The 15,444-nt window shown below is 42.0% G+C and overlaps 1 protein-coding gene across 3 annotated transcripts; it reads right to left on the reverse strand.

Moving 5' to 3' along the window:
• Positions 1 to 2,257: 2,257 nt before the first annotated feature.
• ALAS1 (5'-aminolevulinate synthase 1) lies at positions 2,258 to 13,823 on the reverse strand. Of its 3 annotated transcripts, none has more exons than XM_066616185.1 (11): positions 13,732 to 13,823; positions 11,614 to 11,833; positions 9,807 to 10,022; positions 8,599 to 8,742; positions 8,277 to 8,496; positions 7,352 to 7,536; positions 6,109 to 6,288; positions 5,850 to 6,014; positions 4,294 to 4,562; positions 3,338 to 3,500; positions 2,258 to 2,555 (listed from the first exon to the last, which is right to left on the reverse strand). In XM_066616185.1, exons 2-11 carry the CDS (start codon positions 11,810 to 11,812, stop codon positions 2,395 to 2,397), a joined length of 1,902 nt encoding a protein of 633 aa, XP_066472282.1. In that variant the 5' UTR covers positions 11,813 to 11,833; positions 13,732 to 13,823; the 3' UTR covers positions 2,258 to 2,394. The 3 variants fall into 3 exon arrangements, with proteins under 3 accessions (XP_066472282.1, XP_066472280.1, XP_066472281.1); XM_066616183.1 differs by having other exon boundaries at positions 8,277 to 8,499; XM_066616184.1 differs by lacking the exon at positions 13,732 to 13,823 and adding an exon at positions 13,197 to 13,219 and having other exon boundaries at positions 8,277 to 8,499.
• Positions 13,824 to 15,444: the final 1,621 nt, after the last annotated feature.

Below are 15,444 nucleotides of genomic sequence, written 5' to 3' on the forward strand. Positions count from 1 at the left end.
ACTGTCACACCATCACTGTTCTATTCTTGGATTATTTAGACCAGTGGTGTCAAACTTGTTTCATACTGAGGGCCGAATGGCATTCATGATGCCTGCTGAGGGCCAGAAGTGATGTTGTTTGGCAGAAAGTGATGTCATTAAACAACTCATAACAAAGAACACTTTTTCTCATTTAGGAATTCATTAACTACAAATGACAGAAGAGAAAACATGCAAATCTTTTATCATATTTCAAGATATGGGATATAGCCCAAATTTCGTGGGGCTGCCCTTTTAGCAGTAACACCTCAGCACTGCTCAGCAGCTGAGAGCCTGAGGGCCAGGTAAAAAGCTTCTGCAGGCTGCATCCTGCCCCCCCCCTTACATTTGACACCCGATTTAGACATTGAGAGGAAGGGGATGTCATGGAGTTGGGCAAGTTGCCTTTCCCTTTAAGAGAGATTTTAAACTGGTTGCTAAGTAAAATAAGACATGAGGCTATTCAGGTGTAGCTAATTGATAATTTGGAGTATAAAAACCTGGGTGTGGGTTTGCAGAGAACAGGAGCACAGCAGAAGGAAAGAACCTTGGGTTAGCAGGCCTTGTACTGGAGCATGCTAAAAGGAGTATTATGTGACTGACTGGCCTATAACATTGGTAACTCTTAGACTTCTGTTAAGTAAATTATCTAACCTTTCTAATTTTGGTATGCTATTGTGAGTGCATGTACTAATGTTTATAGAGCAATTACAGTTCCCTTAAAGACTAACTTTTTTATAATAAAATTCTTCTGTTTTGAAGATTAAGTGCAACACATTTTATTGACCAATTGAATGTACAGGTGGAGCCTATTTTTCCAAGTTAGTTCTGGGTGACTAAGAAAAAACACTTTGTGCTAAATTCCATAGAGTTAAGCAAATACACTGCAGCCTGACATTGGGGCTGGAAGGAAACTAAGGCAGCTGTTATCAATCCCCTCTGTACTCAGCCCTCCCATTGCCAGCTGTCCTGCTTCTTTCACAGGTGGGATACTGAGCTTTTAAGAGTCCAGTCCTATGCATTTCTACTCAGAAGTCCCATTCCAGTTAATGGGGCTTGCTCCCAGGAAAGTGTGGATCGGATTGTAGCCTAAATCTCATGCTTTGTTTGTTTTGAAGGCTTGCTTGCTGGGCTGTTTTGTTTCTGTAGGCTGGAGCATGGAGAGCATGCACCATCTCAGTTTGAAGGGAGAGGGAATTGGGAAACACTCCCTGGGTTTTTTAAAGCAATCCCCTCTGTTGCTACCACACCTGTGTGTGTGTGGGGGGGGGGGGGAAGAGAGCTCCACCTTGCTGCATGTGCTCTGGCTACAGAGGTTTTCCACCCCCTCTTCAGCCTCTTTGCTGGCTCAAGGGCTCCAAGAGTGTTACTGTTCCTTCGCAAGGGGAACCTCTTCCATGGCTCCAGGGCTATTTCCCTGCCTGTGCCAGGCGGAGCCTTTTTGCAGTGTGTTGGGTTGCCTGGAAAGAATCAAGAAGCCAAGAAGGGCAAAGGAGACAAAGGTGTGTGTGAGACTTTGAGTTCACCCCACCCCATTCGCTTTGAGGCAAATCCAATTTTTTGAGATAAAAAATCCATGGATAAATAGGTTGCACCTGTACTTCAAAAGAACCTTGGTGCTTATGGTATTATAAAGCAGACCACATTATCCTCAAGGGTTAGGTGGATTAGGCTGGTGAAAGTGTGGATTGCATCCTGGCCAGGGTTTGGGAATTTCCCCTAATCTCTCTGACTCCTTGGGTGATAATTGTGACAGGGGAAGATGGAAATGGTAGCCACCACACCCTTGTCAGAAACAAAGCATTGTATTTGTCTTTTAGTGTCCCATGAAGCAGTTCAAGTTTAAGCTCTTGTCACAGGCAGTAAGCACCAGTTTTCTACAGTAGCCACAAACAAGCTTTGGAGGACATTACCAAGCAGAAAGCCTTCAACCTTCTCCTTCCCCAAGTCATCAAAATATTTCAGTTGTTGTGCACCCTCCATAAGAAAGGCCTTTATATCCTCTCTTCTTTCAGGTTACTTCATGCTATAGAACAGCATAAAAACAGAAAAGAGCGAGAATATTAGGGCAACTCCACCCTATATTAACCACATTTTAAGTCAAGGCCAGATGTTACTGAAATGAAAGGCTAATTATTCCATTAAGGATTTCTGCCTATTCCACTACTAATGAAACAAGCATGTTTGTGTAAAACATCACCATTTGGGTACTAAAAAAAAATCAGATGTAAACCATAACTAGTATACAGCATCTTGAAGTTTATTTTCAGGAATTCTTGGGACTAATGGATTAAAATGCAGAGTGATATGCAGGTAAAAGGCTACATTGAACATTGAATACTAGACACCCAGACATGGACGTGGCTATGGTTTGCTTCAGGCAGTGGCGGACACAAGTTTGCTCATTCCATTGAAGTAGGATCTTTCCCTTTCACTCATTACTTCAAAGTGCAAGGGTTGCCTACAGAAATTGCATTCGGCTGAGGAGTGGGGCTTCAGCTCCAAGCCAGTCTCCTTCCAGGTAGCCAGCAATTTCTCTGCAAGGTAATAAGGAAACATGTTTGAGAGAATATCAAAGCTGTTGTAAAATATTTGCTAATCAAAAAACAAATTAAAAAATCAAGATAAATGCACCTATGAAATTAAAGCTTAGTTTCAAGATTCATTAGCAATAATGTCTTCTGTTCTTTGCATCTCACATTAAAACCTGCAACAGGTAATCCCAATTTATTTTCCACAATATTCCCTGTTCTAGGCCCTCTGCACTTTGACTGGTAAGAGAGCATGCACCACCATCCAGCATAGAATATGCAGGACTGGGTCTCCCATAATTATTTGAATTGCATCTTGGGGCTCATCCCAATGGCAACTGGTAAATTGCAGAGGGGGTATACATTCAAGAGCCAAGGATTCTTCTAAAATAAGGCTCTGAAAAGACCACATTTATTCTTACAATGTGTCTTATATTTCCGGGATAATCATCTGTAGATACAACAAAACTAAACTGGCACAGGTACTTAAAGGGACCATTTAACTAGCAATACCAGCTCAATCACAAAGAATTTCAACAGGTGGCTGAAATTCAGTTTCATATCACACTGTTCCAATTCTGTAGCTTTTAAGGTAGCACCTGGTCAGCTGTCAAATGCCTGGAGCAGTTCACATTTGGGACAAAACACAACATTTCTTTGGTGGAGTGCCAACTGAGGACTCCAAGTTTTCTAAAGATTTAATTTCTAAATCTTTCTAAAGATCCTAATTTTCAAGTTTAAAAAAGCCATCTGAAATGAAGCTGCACTTTACAAATCTGTCTACTCACCAATGAAGTAGTTCATCATCTGTGGGGTGTGATGAGGGGTGGGAGCAATACGTAGCAGCTCTTCACCACGTGGGACAGTTGGATAATTTATTGCTTGGACGTAGATGCTATGCTGGCTCATCATTCTGTCACAGATTGCAGTATTTTTAGCAGCATCTGCAACCTAAAGTTAGCAAGATTAGATGCAAAATAACACATCAAAACTTACAAAATCCATTGCTGAAAGCGTAATTGTTATACCATAATGATATGCTGCTGAATAAAGAGGCATTTTTCAAGTGGTGCTCCTCTTATATTTAGCAGGGGGAGAATAAATGTCACTCTTCCGTCATAGTGTCTTTCTAGTGGCTGTTTGCTGGTGTTCTTTTGATACTTTTTAGATTGTGAGCCCTTCCAGGACAGGGAGCCATTTAGTTATTTTATTTTGTTTGTAAACCACTTTGTGAACTTTCTTGTTGAAAAGTAGTATATAAAAATTCTAAATAATGATTGTTATAATTACTTGTAATGTGAAAGGCCAAATCATTCCTATGAACTCCACAAAGCTAAAAAACCAGTATTTGGCAGACACCGCCAGATGTACGGAATGGTTAACCAGCAGACAGAACTAAAACTAAGAGCAGAAAAGATAAGGCGGGGCAAGCAGCACAATCACAAGTTACTTCTCTCTTGCCCTGGAATCGGAAAGGGATGCATTTTTAAGCTATCCTGATCCCCAGTTCCTACAGCTAAAATCAGCTAGATCAACTACACAGTGTATTACCAAAGCAGTGCCAAGTGGCTACATCTGACTGGCCCAAAGCCTCTTTAGCACATTCACTCAAGTTTGAAAAGCTACAGAACTTAAAAGCATAGAGGCTTCATTATAAAGCTAGAGAGACATGAAGCAAAGTGACTGTATTTATGTTTAATAGTTCAAGACTTACTTTCCAAGCTTAGAAACATTTCATATTTACCCTGATTGGAATGATATGACTGGGACAGTGCACTACAGGGAGCCCAGCATCCATCAGCATTTGTCTCATGAGTTTAACGTTGCGCTGATGTTGGCGGCGAAGGACTTGTCCTTCTGCACTTTTTAGAGTTTTCACAGATTCCAGTGCACCGGCTAAGAGCATGGGCGGCAGGGAAGTTGTAAAAATAAAGCCAGCAGCATAGGAACGGACAGTGTCTATCAGAAAGCTTGTGCTGGCAACGTAGCCTCCTACACAACCAAAGGCTTTGCCTGGAGAAAAATATAAAACAACAAAAAGAAAGATTATTGCATCCTTCTCTCCCTTGGCTTACACTGCTCTACCATTTAGTTACAAATTCTGGTTGAGTGTTTTTTCACATTTTACTTTTTTTCTAAGGCATTTTTACAAGTGCCTTAGAATTTTCCTTGTTTTACAGTGGAGAGCTGTTTTAAATCTCCACTGCCTGAAGTAAGATGGACCATTTCTCCTCAGATTCACACCTCAGAGCTTTTGAAAGTACAAGTCATTTGAGAAAAAAACAACAATCACTTCTCCAGCACTCAGAAAATTGCCTCCTGCATAAGGGCATCTTATCATCTAAGAAAAGGTTGTCTTGGGAGAAGGTAAGCTTTGACACAGGTTGAGATTTAAAGCATTTGTTCAATACAGAATATCAGTGGTAGAAGCGATTAACAGAAAGACCAAAACAGATGAACTTTGTCAGCTATGACCAAAGTGTTGCTTAACACAACTGTAATTGCCTATTTGTATTAACAGACCAAATTCAAGGAAAGTTGGAGTGGTTGAGAAAATGCAAAAAACATACAAATTGCAATCTGCTGGGAAAACTGTACCTTGTGTAAACCAAGTACCTCTTTTGGAGTTATTACTACTTGGCCAATATTTTAGCTTGCAAAATCAAGAAAAACTGCCTGGAGTGGTTACTTACTGCTGTTATGCAATGTGAATCAACAGCTGGCAGTTCCTTGAAATTTAAAGTGGTTAAGGAATATGGCAGTGGTATTCAAATTGGGGCGTCATGACGCCCCAGCCCATGGGTCCTGGCCTCTGCCCCCTTAAGGGGCAGGTGCAGCCAGGAGACAGGGGAAAGACAGCAGCAATGCAGGGGCTTGGCTGCACTTGCCCAAGCCTCCTGCAGCCTCCCGGGAATGCGGGGAGCCCTACTTTTCTGGAGAGTTTGAAAATTGCAGGAATATGGTATGGTTTCAACTTTATGCAATCACCAGTAGTATCAACTGGTAAAACTTGCTGCTGCTGTATGGTTTTGTTCTTCCTAAATCCCCTTACACAACTCCCATATGAGGATTAAGGATGTTCTACTTTCTGGAATTAAGTTCTAAAGGTAGAGAGAGCTCTGTACCACAACTAGTATTTTTGTTCACACCAAACTGTAGCCATTGTGGCAAGAGCTACGGCAAAGCCCAGTTTTCACTGCAGATTTAATTATCACAGTGGTAAATCATTCTGCCTTATGACCCCTTTAAGTCATCCCTTTGTATTCAAAGTTGTACTATACAGCACCACTGTGTACATACCAAGTGTTCCAGAAATAATATCCATTTTATGCATGACTCCATCTCTGTCTCCGATGCCACCACCTCGGGCTCCATACAGTCCAACAGCATGCACTTCATCTACAAAGGTGATTGCCCCATGTTCATGAGCAACATCACAAAGCTCTTCTAATGGACAGACTGCACCTAACACAAAGCAATTATCACAGAACATTAAATCTTACTTTTAGAGCTCATGCCCTCAAGCTTCAGAAACCTGTGCATGATACAGCAAGCTTACCATCCATTGAATGAACAGTTTCAAATGCAACAATCTTGGGAATAGATGGATCAGATTTTCTCAGGAGTTCTCGGAGGTGACCAACATCATTATGGCGAAATATGTGCTTTGGTACCCTGCTGTTACGGATCCCTTGAATCATGGATGCATGATTTCCTGCGTCTGAGTAGATTTCACAGCCTGAGGGAAGGCAGACAACAGTGTCAGCTACTGTGTTTTACAGTGTGACCTTCCGTAACTCACTAATCCTACTGAAAAAAGATCTGCTTAGAATCAAGTTGGGATGAAAAACCTGCAGCAAACACAAATCTTGTAGGACGGATATCAGAAGTCCTACCAAATAGGAGACTTCATATGGTGGAAAAACTTAGTGGTCACTTTCACTGCTAAATGCTGCTACAGGCCCCCATTTCCTTCAGTCCTGAACTGCAACCCAGGCATTACCAGGCTGCTCTTGTCTTCACCTGCCAATTTAGTTTTATTAGATTTGGCTCTTATGAACTACTGCCCAAGTTCAGACTTGTCAGCAAAGACAACTCCCAGGTTCAGGTAGACCAAAGTATTGCTAGATGTTGTAGATTATAGTAGAACACACAGTTTGCATGCTGAAGGCCCCAAAGTTCAATCCCTGGCATCTCCAAAGCAGAGCAGGAAACATTCCTGTGAAATCTTGGAGAGCTGCTGCCAGTCAGTGTCAACACCATTGAGTAAAATGGACCAATGATCTGACTCAACATAAGGAAGCTTCCTCAGGAAGCTATTCTCACATCTATTCAGGAAACCTAGCACTCTAGATGGGTGGAGGGAAAAGAGAGGGAAAAAGGTGTTCCAAGGTTCTAATATCACTGCATAACTACATTTTCTATTCTGTAGGTGTAGCATAGCAGAATCCCAACAATTCTTACTGAGAATAGGGGAAAAGTTGTGATCTTTTTATTATGGGTCCTAGGGAAAACACAAGTGCAAACAGGTGTGGTTCCCATCAAATCCAGTCACTTACAAACTTAGTGTCAGGAATTGAGCTGGAAGAACCATTTTGGTCAGAAAGAAATGACCATTAATATGTATTTACATATTTAGGCTGAACTAACAAGATTACCAGCCACTCTAACTCAGAATCATACATTTGCCCAGTTTAATATTAATACAATACAAAACAATGTCAGTTTGTGCTTTATGATGTACCTCATGTTGCAATTTTTTTCAGAAGGACTTTTCAGCAACTTGTTATTACAAGTCTTACCAGGCAGCATTTTAGCTAGTGTGAAGAGTGTTGAATCGTTTGCCACAAAGCAAGAGGAGAACAACAGAGCAGCATCTTTTCCATGGAGATCAGCCAATTCGTGTTCCAGATCAACATGAAATTTACTAGTTCCTGAAATATTCCTGGTACCTCCTGCCCCTGCTCCATGTTGTTTCAGTGTTTCCCTGTGAAAAAATTCAAACAGAGACATTCATGCTACCTGGAACAATTTCACATTTGAAAGTTGTTTGAATTCCAATTCATGTAGGAGACCATCTCAAGTATTTGGTCTGAATACTAAATCCAAGTGCATGCCAATATGACGTTTCCAAGTTTGGAATATTTTTGTTTTGGTCATGAATCAGAGAAAGGGAATTTCATTCTGAGAAACTGCAGTGGAATCCTGTTTAACCACACAGGTATCATTAAAAACCATCTGCTTAATTATGGTTCAGATGAACTGGGATCATTGAGGTTTACCACACCATGTCTGTGGCAGTAATCTTATGGAGCGGTGTGGTACACAAGCCTGTACCTTGACAAGATTAACTATAGCTGCTCTAGGCTGCAGTGGACCTTCCAAACAAGTGTATTGGCAACTGTGGATAACATTTATTCATTCATTTTCTATCCCACTTTTCTCCTCAAAGGGCACTCAAAGTCACTTCCAATAACTTTTAAAATATATATAATGTTGGCAAGACATATTTAAAAACAGTAAGAGTGCATTGCATCTGGGTTTTTGTCAGATTCTCAAAGCTTGAAACTGTCACAAAACAGTATCTTGGTAGCCAAAGAGGACTCATTAACCATCAAGGCAGCTCAGATTTGCCAAGAATGGTCCTTTAGAATTCTGCACAATTGTTAAGAGACAACCTATGATTAGCCAACCTATGATTTTCCTTTCCATTTAAAAAGTACTTACATGACAGCTCCACACACTCTGGGATGACGACTCATCCCAAGATAATCATTGCTGCACCAGACAGACACCTCCCTTTTACTGGTATGGGACTCTGAAAAGTCATCTGCCAAGGGAAAAGTCTGAGCTCTTCGATTCACAGTTTTGAACACACGGTATGTATGGTCTTTTCTTTTCTCATCAATTTTTTTCTCAAAGAACTGATCATATTGGAAAGTAGAAACTGCTAAAAGAGAGACAAGAGCATATGTTGAACATTAGAAACAGAACCTACAACAAAAGAGAAAACCAAACCAGCTTGAATTACTATTTGGTAGAGCCTTACATTTTGGCAAGTTCTCCTGGAGCAGGTGAGACACCCTTTCTGGTCTCTGCTTCAACATAATGTCCTGAAATTTCTTCAGCAAGCCATTTTGTTTGTCACCATCTGACTTAGTCACGATAGTATTTTCTGGTGCTTTGACAAACTCTATAAAGAAAGATGGTGTAAGAAGGTCAACACCTTAAGGCAACGTTTCCAATTAGTAATTTGATAGTTCAGAATAAATTTTCTGTATAAGGAAGCGAGTGATGGTTTGGGTTACTTCCAATTGGATAAAAGCAAGTTTTTCATTAGAAGACCACTGAATATAAATGCTAGGAACAATACAGATTCACAGAGTCAACATTAATTTTTTTTAGTCTTCTGTCATTCATATTGTGATAGATATACTAAACATACAGCCCAATCCTAGGTATGTCTTCTCAGAAGTAAGTCCTATTATAGTTAACGGGGCTTACTCCAAGGTAAGTGCAGATAGGATTGCAGCCTGTGTGTAAACTGTGGGTCATCACATATTCAAGCCTTATAAAAAAAAACCTTTGGTCTTATGAACACAGCTGTAGTAATCTACCCAAGTCATCTAATTTTGCTGACACAAGGTTTAATATATTAGCTAACTAGAACAAAAGGTTATCATTTCACATAAAACAACTGCTTAGCATACTGATATCCTGTTCCTCCCCCTACTGCCTTGAATCTTTGGCATTGTCTATGGAAAGTTCAAGAGAAAAGCTTCCAAAAATAGAATCAGTTAGGGTCCCACTGAAGGTAGCCAGATTTTCACAGAACAGTGTAAATAGCAAGTAAAAATTGCAATTTAACAGTGCATTTCAAGAAGCACCTAAACCATTTGATAGCTGCTCTACCAATATCTTCCATTTAGCCAGCATTTTTATTTATGGGAAATACTACCCTTCCAAGAAAAGCAAGGAAGCAAGAGTACTTTGACTCAAGACATATTCCAGAATTACCTGACATTTCACACCAAAACTAGCTACAAATAAAGCAGATTCAAAAACCAAGATGATGACTGTGCAACATGTGGCATTTATCAAGCTCCATTGTTAAAAACTCTGTATTTACAAAAAACCGTGCACTCAGTTAAGACTATGCTCAGTTCTGCATCCTCTTTTGAAGTCGGCCTAGAGCCAGCACTGAGTGTCAACAATTAAAGTGCAAGAAAACATTTAAGTTTTCAGAAGAATTCATACCTTTCCTGACAGTCTGCATTTCCTGCACATCTTCCTGGAGCTCCAGGCTGGCTTTACAGAAAACATTACTGTTCCTGTCATTCATCTGAGCTGCCAAGAATGGGCATTTAGTCACAGTGGCTTGGCTTGCACTCTGGTTAGCAGCAGGAGGGTGGCTTACAGGAAGCTGGGATTTGCTAGTGTCCTGCTGAATCACATTTGGAGAGTTTTTAACCTCTTGAAAAGAACAAAAAGAGAGAAACTTATTAGGTATAAAGCAAAGATTAATTACTTCTGTGTACTCCCAGCGTCTTAAGTAGGCATGTCTTAGGCAACATATTACTCAAGCCACCACATCCCTTAATTGTCAGTTTAAAAAACCACCTTTAACAAAGGGGGAGGGGAACTACAGGTACTGCAGCCATTTTCAAGTAGAAGCTCTTTAAGGAACACAGTTTCAGAGAAACACAATCTACAAAGGATCTGAGGGCAGGGTTGCACGTAGACCACTGTGCCCAAAATATATTCAGCAAAATAGTTAGAAATTATAATATTCACAATAGCAACTCAGTAACTTGATCATTTGTTGCTTATAATTCTAAGTGACCAAATGTTCAAGAGAACATTTAGTCACACTTTGTAAGTCATTACGTTACAACTTCCAGAAGCTCCCTTCCTGTTCTGCACCTGTCTTTACACTCCAGAGGCATTTTTTGCAACAAACACACTCTTAAAGGAGAAAAGAACTGTACAGTCAGGTCACTGTCCATTTGAGATTGTGTAAAGCACTGTCCTATTATGGCCTTGTAAAAGCCTTAGAATTCCCACTTCCATTACATAACATGATTTGTTTTAAACTTTTTCAACTTTCATTCTACAAAGTGACAAGCTGCAATAAAGTACAGGTTCAGACTATTTATACACTAATTTTTTATACATGGATTTGACTCAACACAAATGGCCCCTGCAAATGAGAAGTAATGTGCTGATCCCTGGAGAAGGGGAAAAATGCACCCCTTTAAAATCAGTTTAAAAAACTGAACAGCCCTTTAACAATAGCCTCCTTAATGTGTGTGTGACAGAGAGGGCAGTTGGCTGACATCTCTCCCTTCCCCCTGAGCAATGAAAGATACTTTGCATGGTGAAGGGAGGGGTTGCAGTGAAGCCTTTCACTGGTTGCAGTGAAGCCTTTCACTTTGAGAGAGACTGATTGTTGGATTGTCATCTTAATGACTCTATCAACATCACAAAGGTCATCAAGGCTGTTTTTAAATCACAGGAGCAAAGAAACTTTGTTTTTTAAATTGATTTGCTATAGTGCGTTTTTTGCCATCCACATGAGTACCTGGAATGGAACCCAAAATTAGTTCTGAAAAATTAGTGAAAAATTAGTCTCAACCTGTATGAACATTGCATTTCCCCCTAGTTACAGGACAAAGTTCAAACCAACTGTTATCTTACCAAATTTATAAATTAACTTTTTCCAACACACTGTCTTAATGGTGTTAAACACAATCCAGTATATTACTAAAACAGAGTTAACTGCTAAATATGCTCTCTAGTCACTAAGTTCCAGAATACTATAGAATATTATAACTTGAAATAAGTTGATGAACAGGAGCATACTCATAACATTATATGAAGTTTAACTATCAACTTGTGAAAAAAATTTGTAGATAATGGAAAACTAGACAACAGTATTTTATTTCAAAAGAATGATCTCAACCAGCTTTCTATCAAGAAAGCAAGCAATATTTTTAAAAGGCTCCAAATTATGAGAAACCAAATTTTAAAATCAGCTATAGTGAAACACCAAGGCTGGCCTTACTCTCGTTAGCAGAGGTGGTTTCTTCAGTTTGCTGGCAGTGAGTAGGTGAAGTACTCAGGGTCCGTGAAGCAGGCTTGGTTGCCACTTCCATCATTTTAGGGCAGTTCTGGGCATAGAAAAGAAGAGACTTGCCAGCCTTCTGCAAGAAAGCCTGGGATACCCTTGACAGGAAAGGGCAGCGGCGGACAACGGTCTCCATTTTCAAGGTGTTTTTTAAAATCTACAGAAAGAGGCCAAAAAAGTTATAGTTAATTTCTGACACTGGTAGGTAAAATGTAATCTCAGTCTGCGTTTTGAACTGCTTCAAGGTTAGTTAAGGACTACTGAGGCTATTTTGCCCAGCACAAATGCTTGAGCAGATCATAACAAATAAAGATCCTTCACATAACAAGAAGAACTTTTCCACATGCACTTGTATAACTTGTATGCACTTTTGCAGGCAAATTCCAATAAAGCCATGCCCCCATGTCAGAATTTTTGCAATGTGTGAAGCAACCAAACTGGCATAAAGTTAAAGATTAAGCAAGAAAAAGGAGAACATCTGAGTACATGACCACTACAGAAGTTGGACAGAGGCACAGTAAGGAAAAAAAAAATCCCAAGACTGCTGCACAATAAATTCAGCAGCAAATACATTCACCAGTTTCACATCTCATCCTGTGAGTGAGGAAAGTAAAAAACAAAAAACCCAAAAAACCTCACTGGGAGAAGAAACAAATTCCAATCTGTTTTGAATCTGATTCTTGAACCACCAGTTCTAGAAGCATAGCAGTGAGAATATGTTACAACACCACAAAGCCCATGTAAGGTGTCAATTTGCAACACCTTAAATGGCCAACAGATTTATGAGGGCTACGTTTTTGTGGATCTGAGACCACCTTGTTGGTGACCTAAAGTGCCCTCATCAATTGTCAAGCAAAGAGAAGGCTTCAGCAACAGGAAAACAGTAGTCCAAGAAGTTCCTGCTCCTCATCAACTCCTTAGCCACTTCAAAGGCCACAAGATCCTTTATTGCGTTTTGATTTGATTCACTAGGGGTTTGAACTGGTGAGATCACCGGAGGGAGGGGGGAAGAAGAGGAAACACATATGATAAAACCCCAATCACTTTCCTCCTAAGACAACCTCAGAAGCAATTACACCCCAATCCTATACGTCTCTACTCAGAAGTAAGTCCCATTAGAGAAAATGGAGCTTACTCCCAGGAAAGCATGGATAGGATTGGGCTCTTATTTTCTGATAATTTTTTGGAAGCTGCTTGGAGTGCTCAGTAGGGATAGAAAGTGGGTTCAAATCTTATAAACACACACACACACACACACCATGGCTGAACAAATGAGAGGAGAAGGACAAATGAGTCCTTCTCTTGAGTATACAGTACCCAGGTTCAAAGGGTCTTTATAGGAAACTGGCTCCTTTCATTTGTTCAGTCATTTTATTATAAACACACACATACACAAAATATACAATATACGTATACACGCACACATAGATACACATACACACAATATACATACACACAGATATATACACATACACACACTATACAATATACATATACACAATATACACACAAATTTTTACCCCACTTTCCTTGCTGGGCACTCAAAGGGGCTTTTGTGTGTGTGCGTGCATAAAGTGTGTATAAATTGTGTATTTCCACACACACACAAACTCTCAAAGAGCCCCAATCTCAGCTCCAGAGACGTGTCAGCCAGCAGAGACCCGAGATGAGCCTCACTTCCCAGGAGGACAGCGAGGACTCGGCCCCGAGGTCTCCCCCTTCACTCTTCAACCCCCTAGCCAGCAGCGGGAGGGAGGCGAGATCTGAGCGCTGCTTGGCCCCAGTGGAATGGCCAGGATGGGGGCCTCTTCCCCTGTGGGAGGGGAGGGGAGGGGAGGGCAGGCCAAGGCCCTCCTCCCCCGCTCAGAGGCCCCCGGAGATGCCCCTCCGCCCTGCCCAGCTCCCCACAGCGAGAGCCCCTCCCCCAGTGGTCGCGACTGGGACAAGGTCAGGCGCTCGCTTGCTGGCCGGGCCGCGGCTGCCTCAGGGACGGCGACGCCTGAGCGCTGGATGCGCGCGGGGGAGGGGCGGCTGAGCCCCCACCGCCGCCCTTACCCGCCAATGAATGACCCTCGCGGACCAGCTCGTTAGACTCTGCTCGCGCCAGCGCCGGCCGCTGCCTATATAACCTCGCGCAGGCGCAGAAGGAGGTCCCGGCTGCCGCGCAGGCGCCCCGCCCCGCCCGCCCGTGAGAAGAGGCTTGCGCAAGGCGGGGGTTGCGGCTCTGCTCGCCCTGGGCGCTCAGGCGGGAGGCTCTAAGGGGACTTGCTGGGCGAGGTAGAAAGAGCAGGGGAAAGCAATGCAAAGCCACCAGGGCAAGGCAGTGATCAGGGTGAGTGTAGTCAGACATGCCCTGTCTGAGACATGCTTCAGGAAACAGAGGCACTCCGGTACATCAGCAGTGCATGCCAACAACAAACCCTGGTTTGGGCTAGGAATTAGCCAGAGCCCAGCTTGCATAGTTTCCTTGTAACTCACCTTCTCTGCCTTCTGATCAAAGAGATGGGTGGGAGTTGTCTGTATTCAGTTCCCTGGTGTAAATGCATTCTGTACATGCTCATAGGCAGTGCCCTCTCCTTCATAACAACTTAGCCTTACCCAGAGTTGAAAGCTGGCACAGGAAGATGGGGGTAGGACTCAGAATGTCCTGCAAGAAGGTATCCTTGAAGAGTGCGTGTCAGCCAGGGTTAGAAAAGGATGCAGTGCCCTGACTGCCTCTTAAGCCATATCTGCCCAACATCTGTTGCATATGCACAGCAGGGACCAAAAGTGTACACCTGTGGACTGGGCAAAAATGGGTTTTTAAGAAGGGTGGGTTACCAAGTACATATTACTAGGGGTGTTTGAAAACTGTTATATATCTTACACAGAAGTAAGCCCATTGTGTTCAGTAAGACTTAAACTGTAATCCTATCTTACTCATCGGAAACAAATACCTGTACATATTACCTAGTGATTCTCATGTATTTTTCCTTTCTCTATCAGAATGCCCTATAAAGACCCTTTGGATTTGGGTGCTGTATATCTGAGTGAAGGAAATTCGCTCCTCTCCTTTGTTCAGCCATGACCTTTAAAGATCAAGGGTGCCACCTGGACTGGACTGTGCGTGTACCTGGTTCCACAGCAAGGGCATGCAGAGCAAGGGCTCTGCCACTTGTAGAACTGCCTAAATTCCTTTTCAGTTTGAGCTGGATTTGAACAGGCAAGGCTGAGAACAGAGATAGTTTAAGTCTAAAATCTCTGTGTGTGTGTGTATGTGTGTTGTTATCAGCCTGTCCCTAGGGACCGGGGGGGGGGGGGTAGGTGGGACAGGATTTGAAAGAAGGAAAGCTTCTCACAATAAACGATCTTTGCGATGAAAAGAAATCAAAAAGGGGCTTTTTTTTTCTTTTACCTGTCCGTCTTTGATTTGGTGAAAAAGGGCAGGAGGTCTGGTCTAGAGGGTAAAGCCTCCATTTGCCTGAACATAACATCCACAAGGTCGCCAGTTCGAGGCCACCGGCACCATGTGACCTTGAAGCAGCTGACAAGCTGAAGCCGAGCTATTCCATCTGTTCTGAGCGTGGGAGGATGGAGGCCAGGATGTGAAACCAGATCAGAGTGAAACATCTGGACTGTTGTGGTTCTTGAAAGATAGAACCTTCTTTCAATTGTAAAAATCCCTACGGGGATTTAATCAGCCTGCCTATGTAAACCACCTTGAATAAAGTCTTGAATAAAGACCAAGAAAGGCGGTATATAAATGGTTGGTTGGCAACCTTCAGTCTC

This window comes from Tiliqua scincoides, chromosome 2 (assembly GCF_035046505.1).
Source record: "Tiliqua scincoides isolate rTilSci1 chromosome 2, rTilSci1.hap2, whole genome shotgun sequence".
NCBI classification, from domain to species: Eukaryota; Metazoa; Chordata; class Lepidosauria; order Squamata; family Scincidae; genus Tiliqua; species Tiliqua scincoides.

Coding starts and splice junctions, on each gene's coding strand:
- ALAS1 (XM_066616183.1), bottom strand. CDS start 11,812: ATGGAGACCGTTGTCCGCCGCTGCCCTTTCCTGTCAAGGGTATCCCAG. Junction 8,500..8,598: donor CCAGGAGAACTTGCCAAAAT/GTAAGGCTCTAC, acceptor TCTCTCTTTTAG/CAGTTTCTACTTTCCAATAT. Junction 3,501..4,293: donor GTCATATCATTCCAATCAGG/GTAAATATGAAA, acceptor TGCTAACTTTAG/GTTGCAGATGCTGCTAAAAA.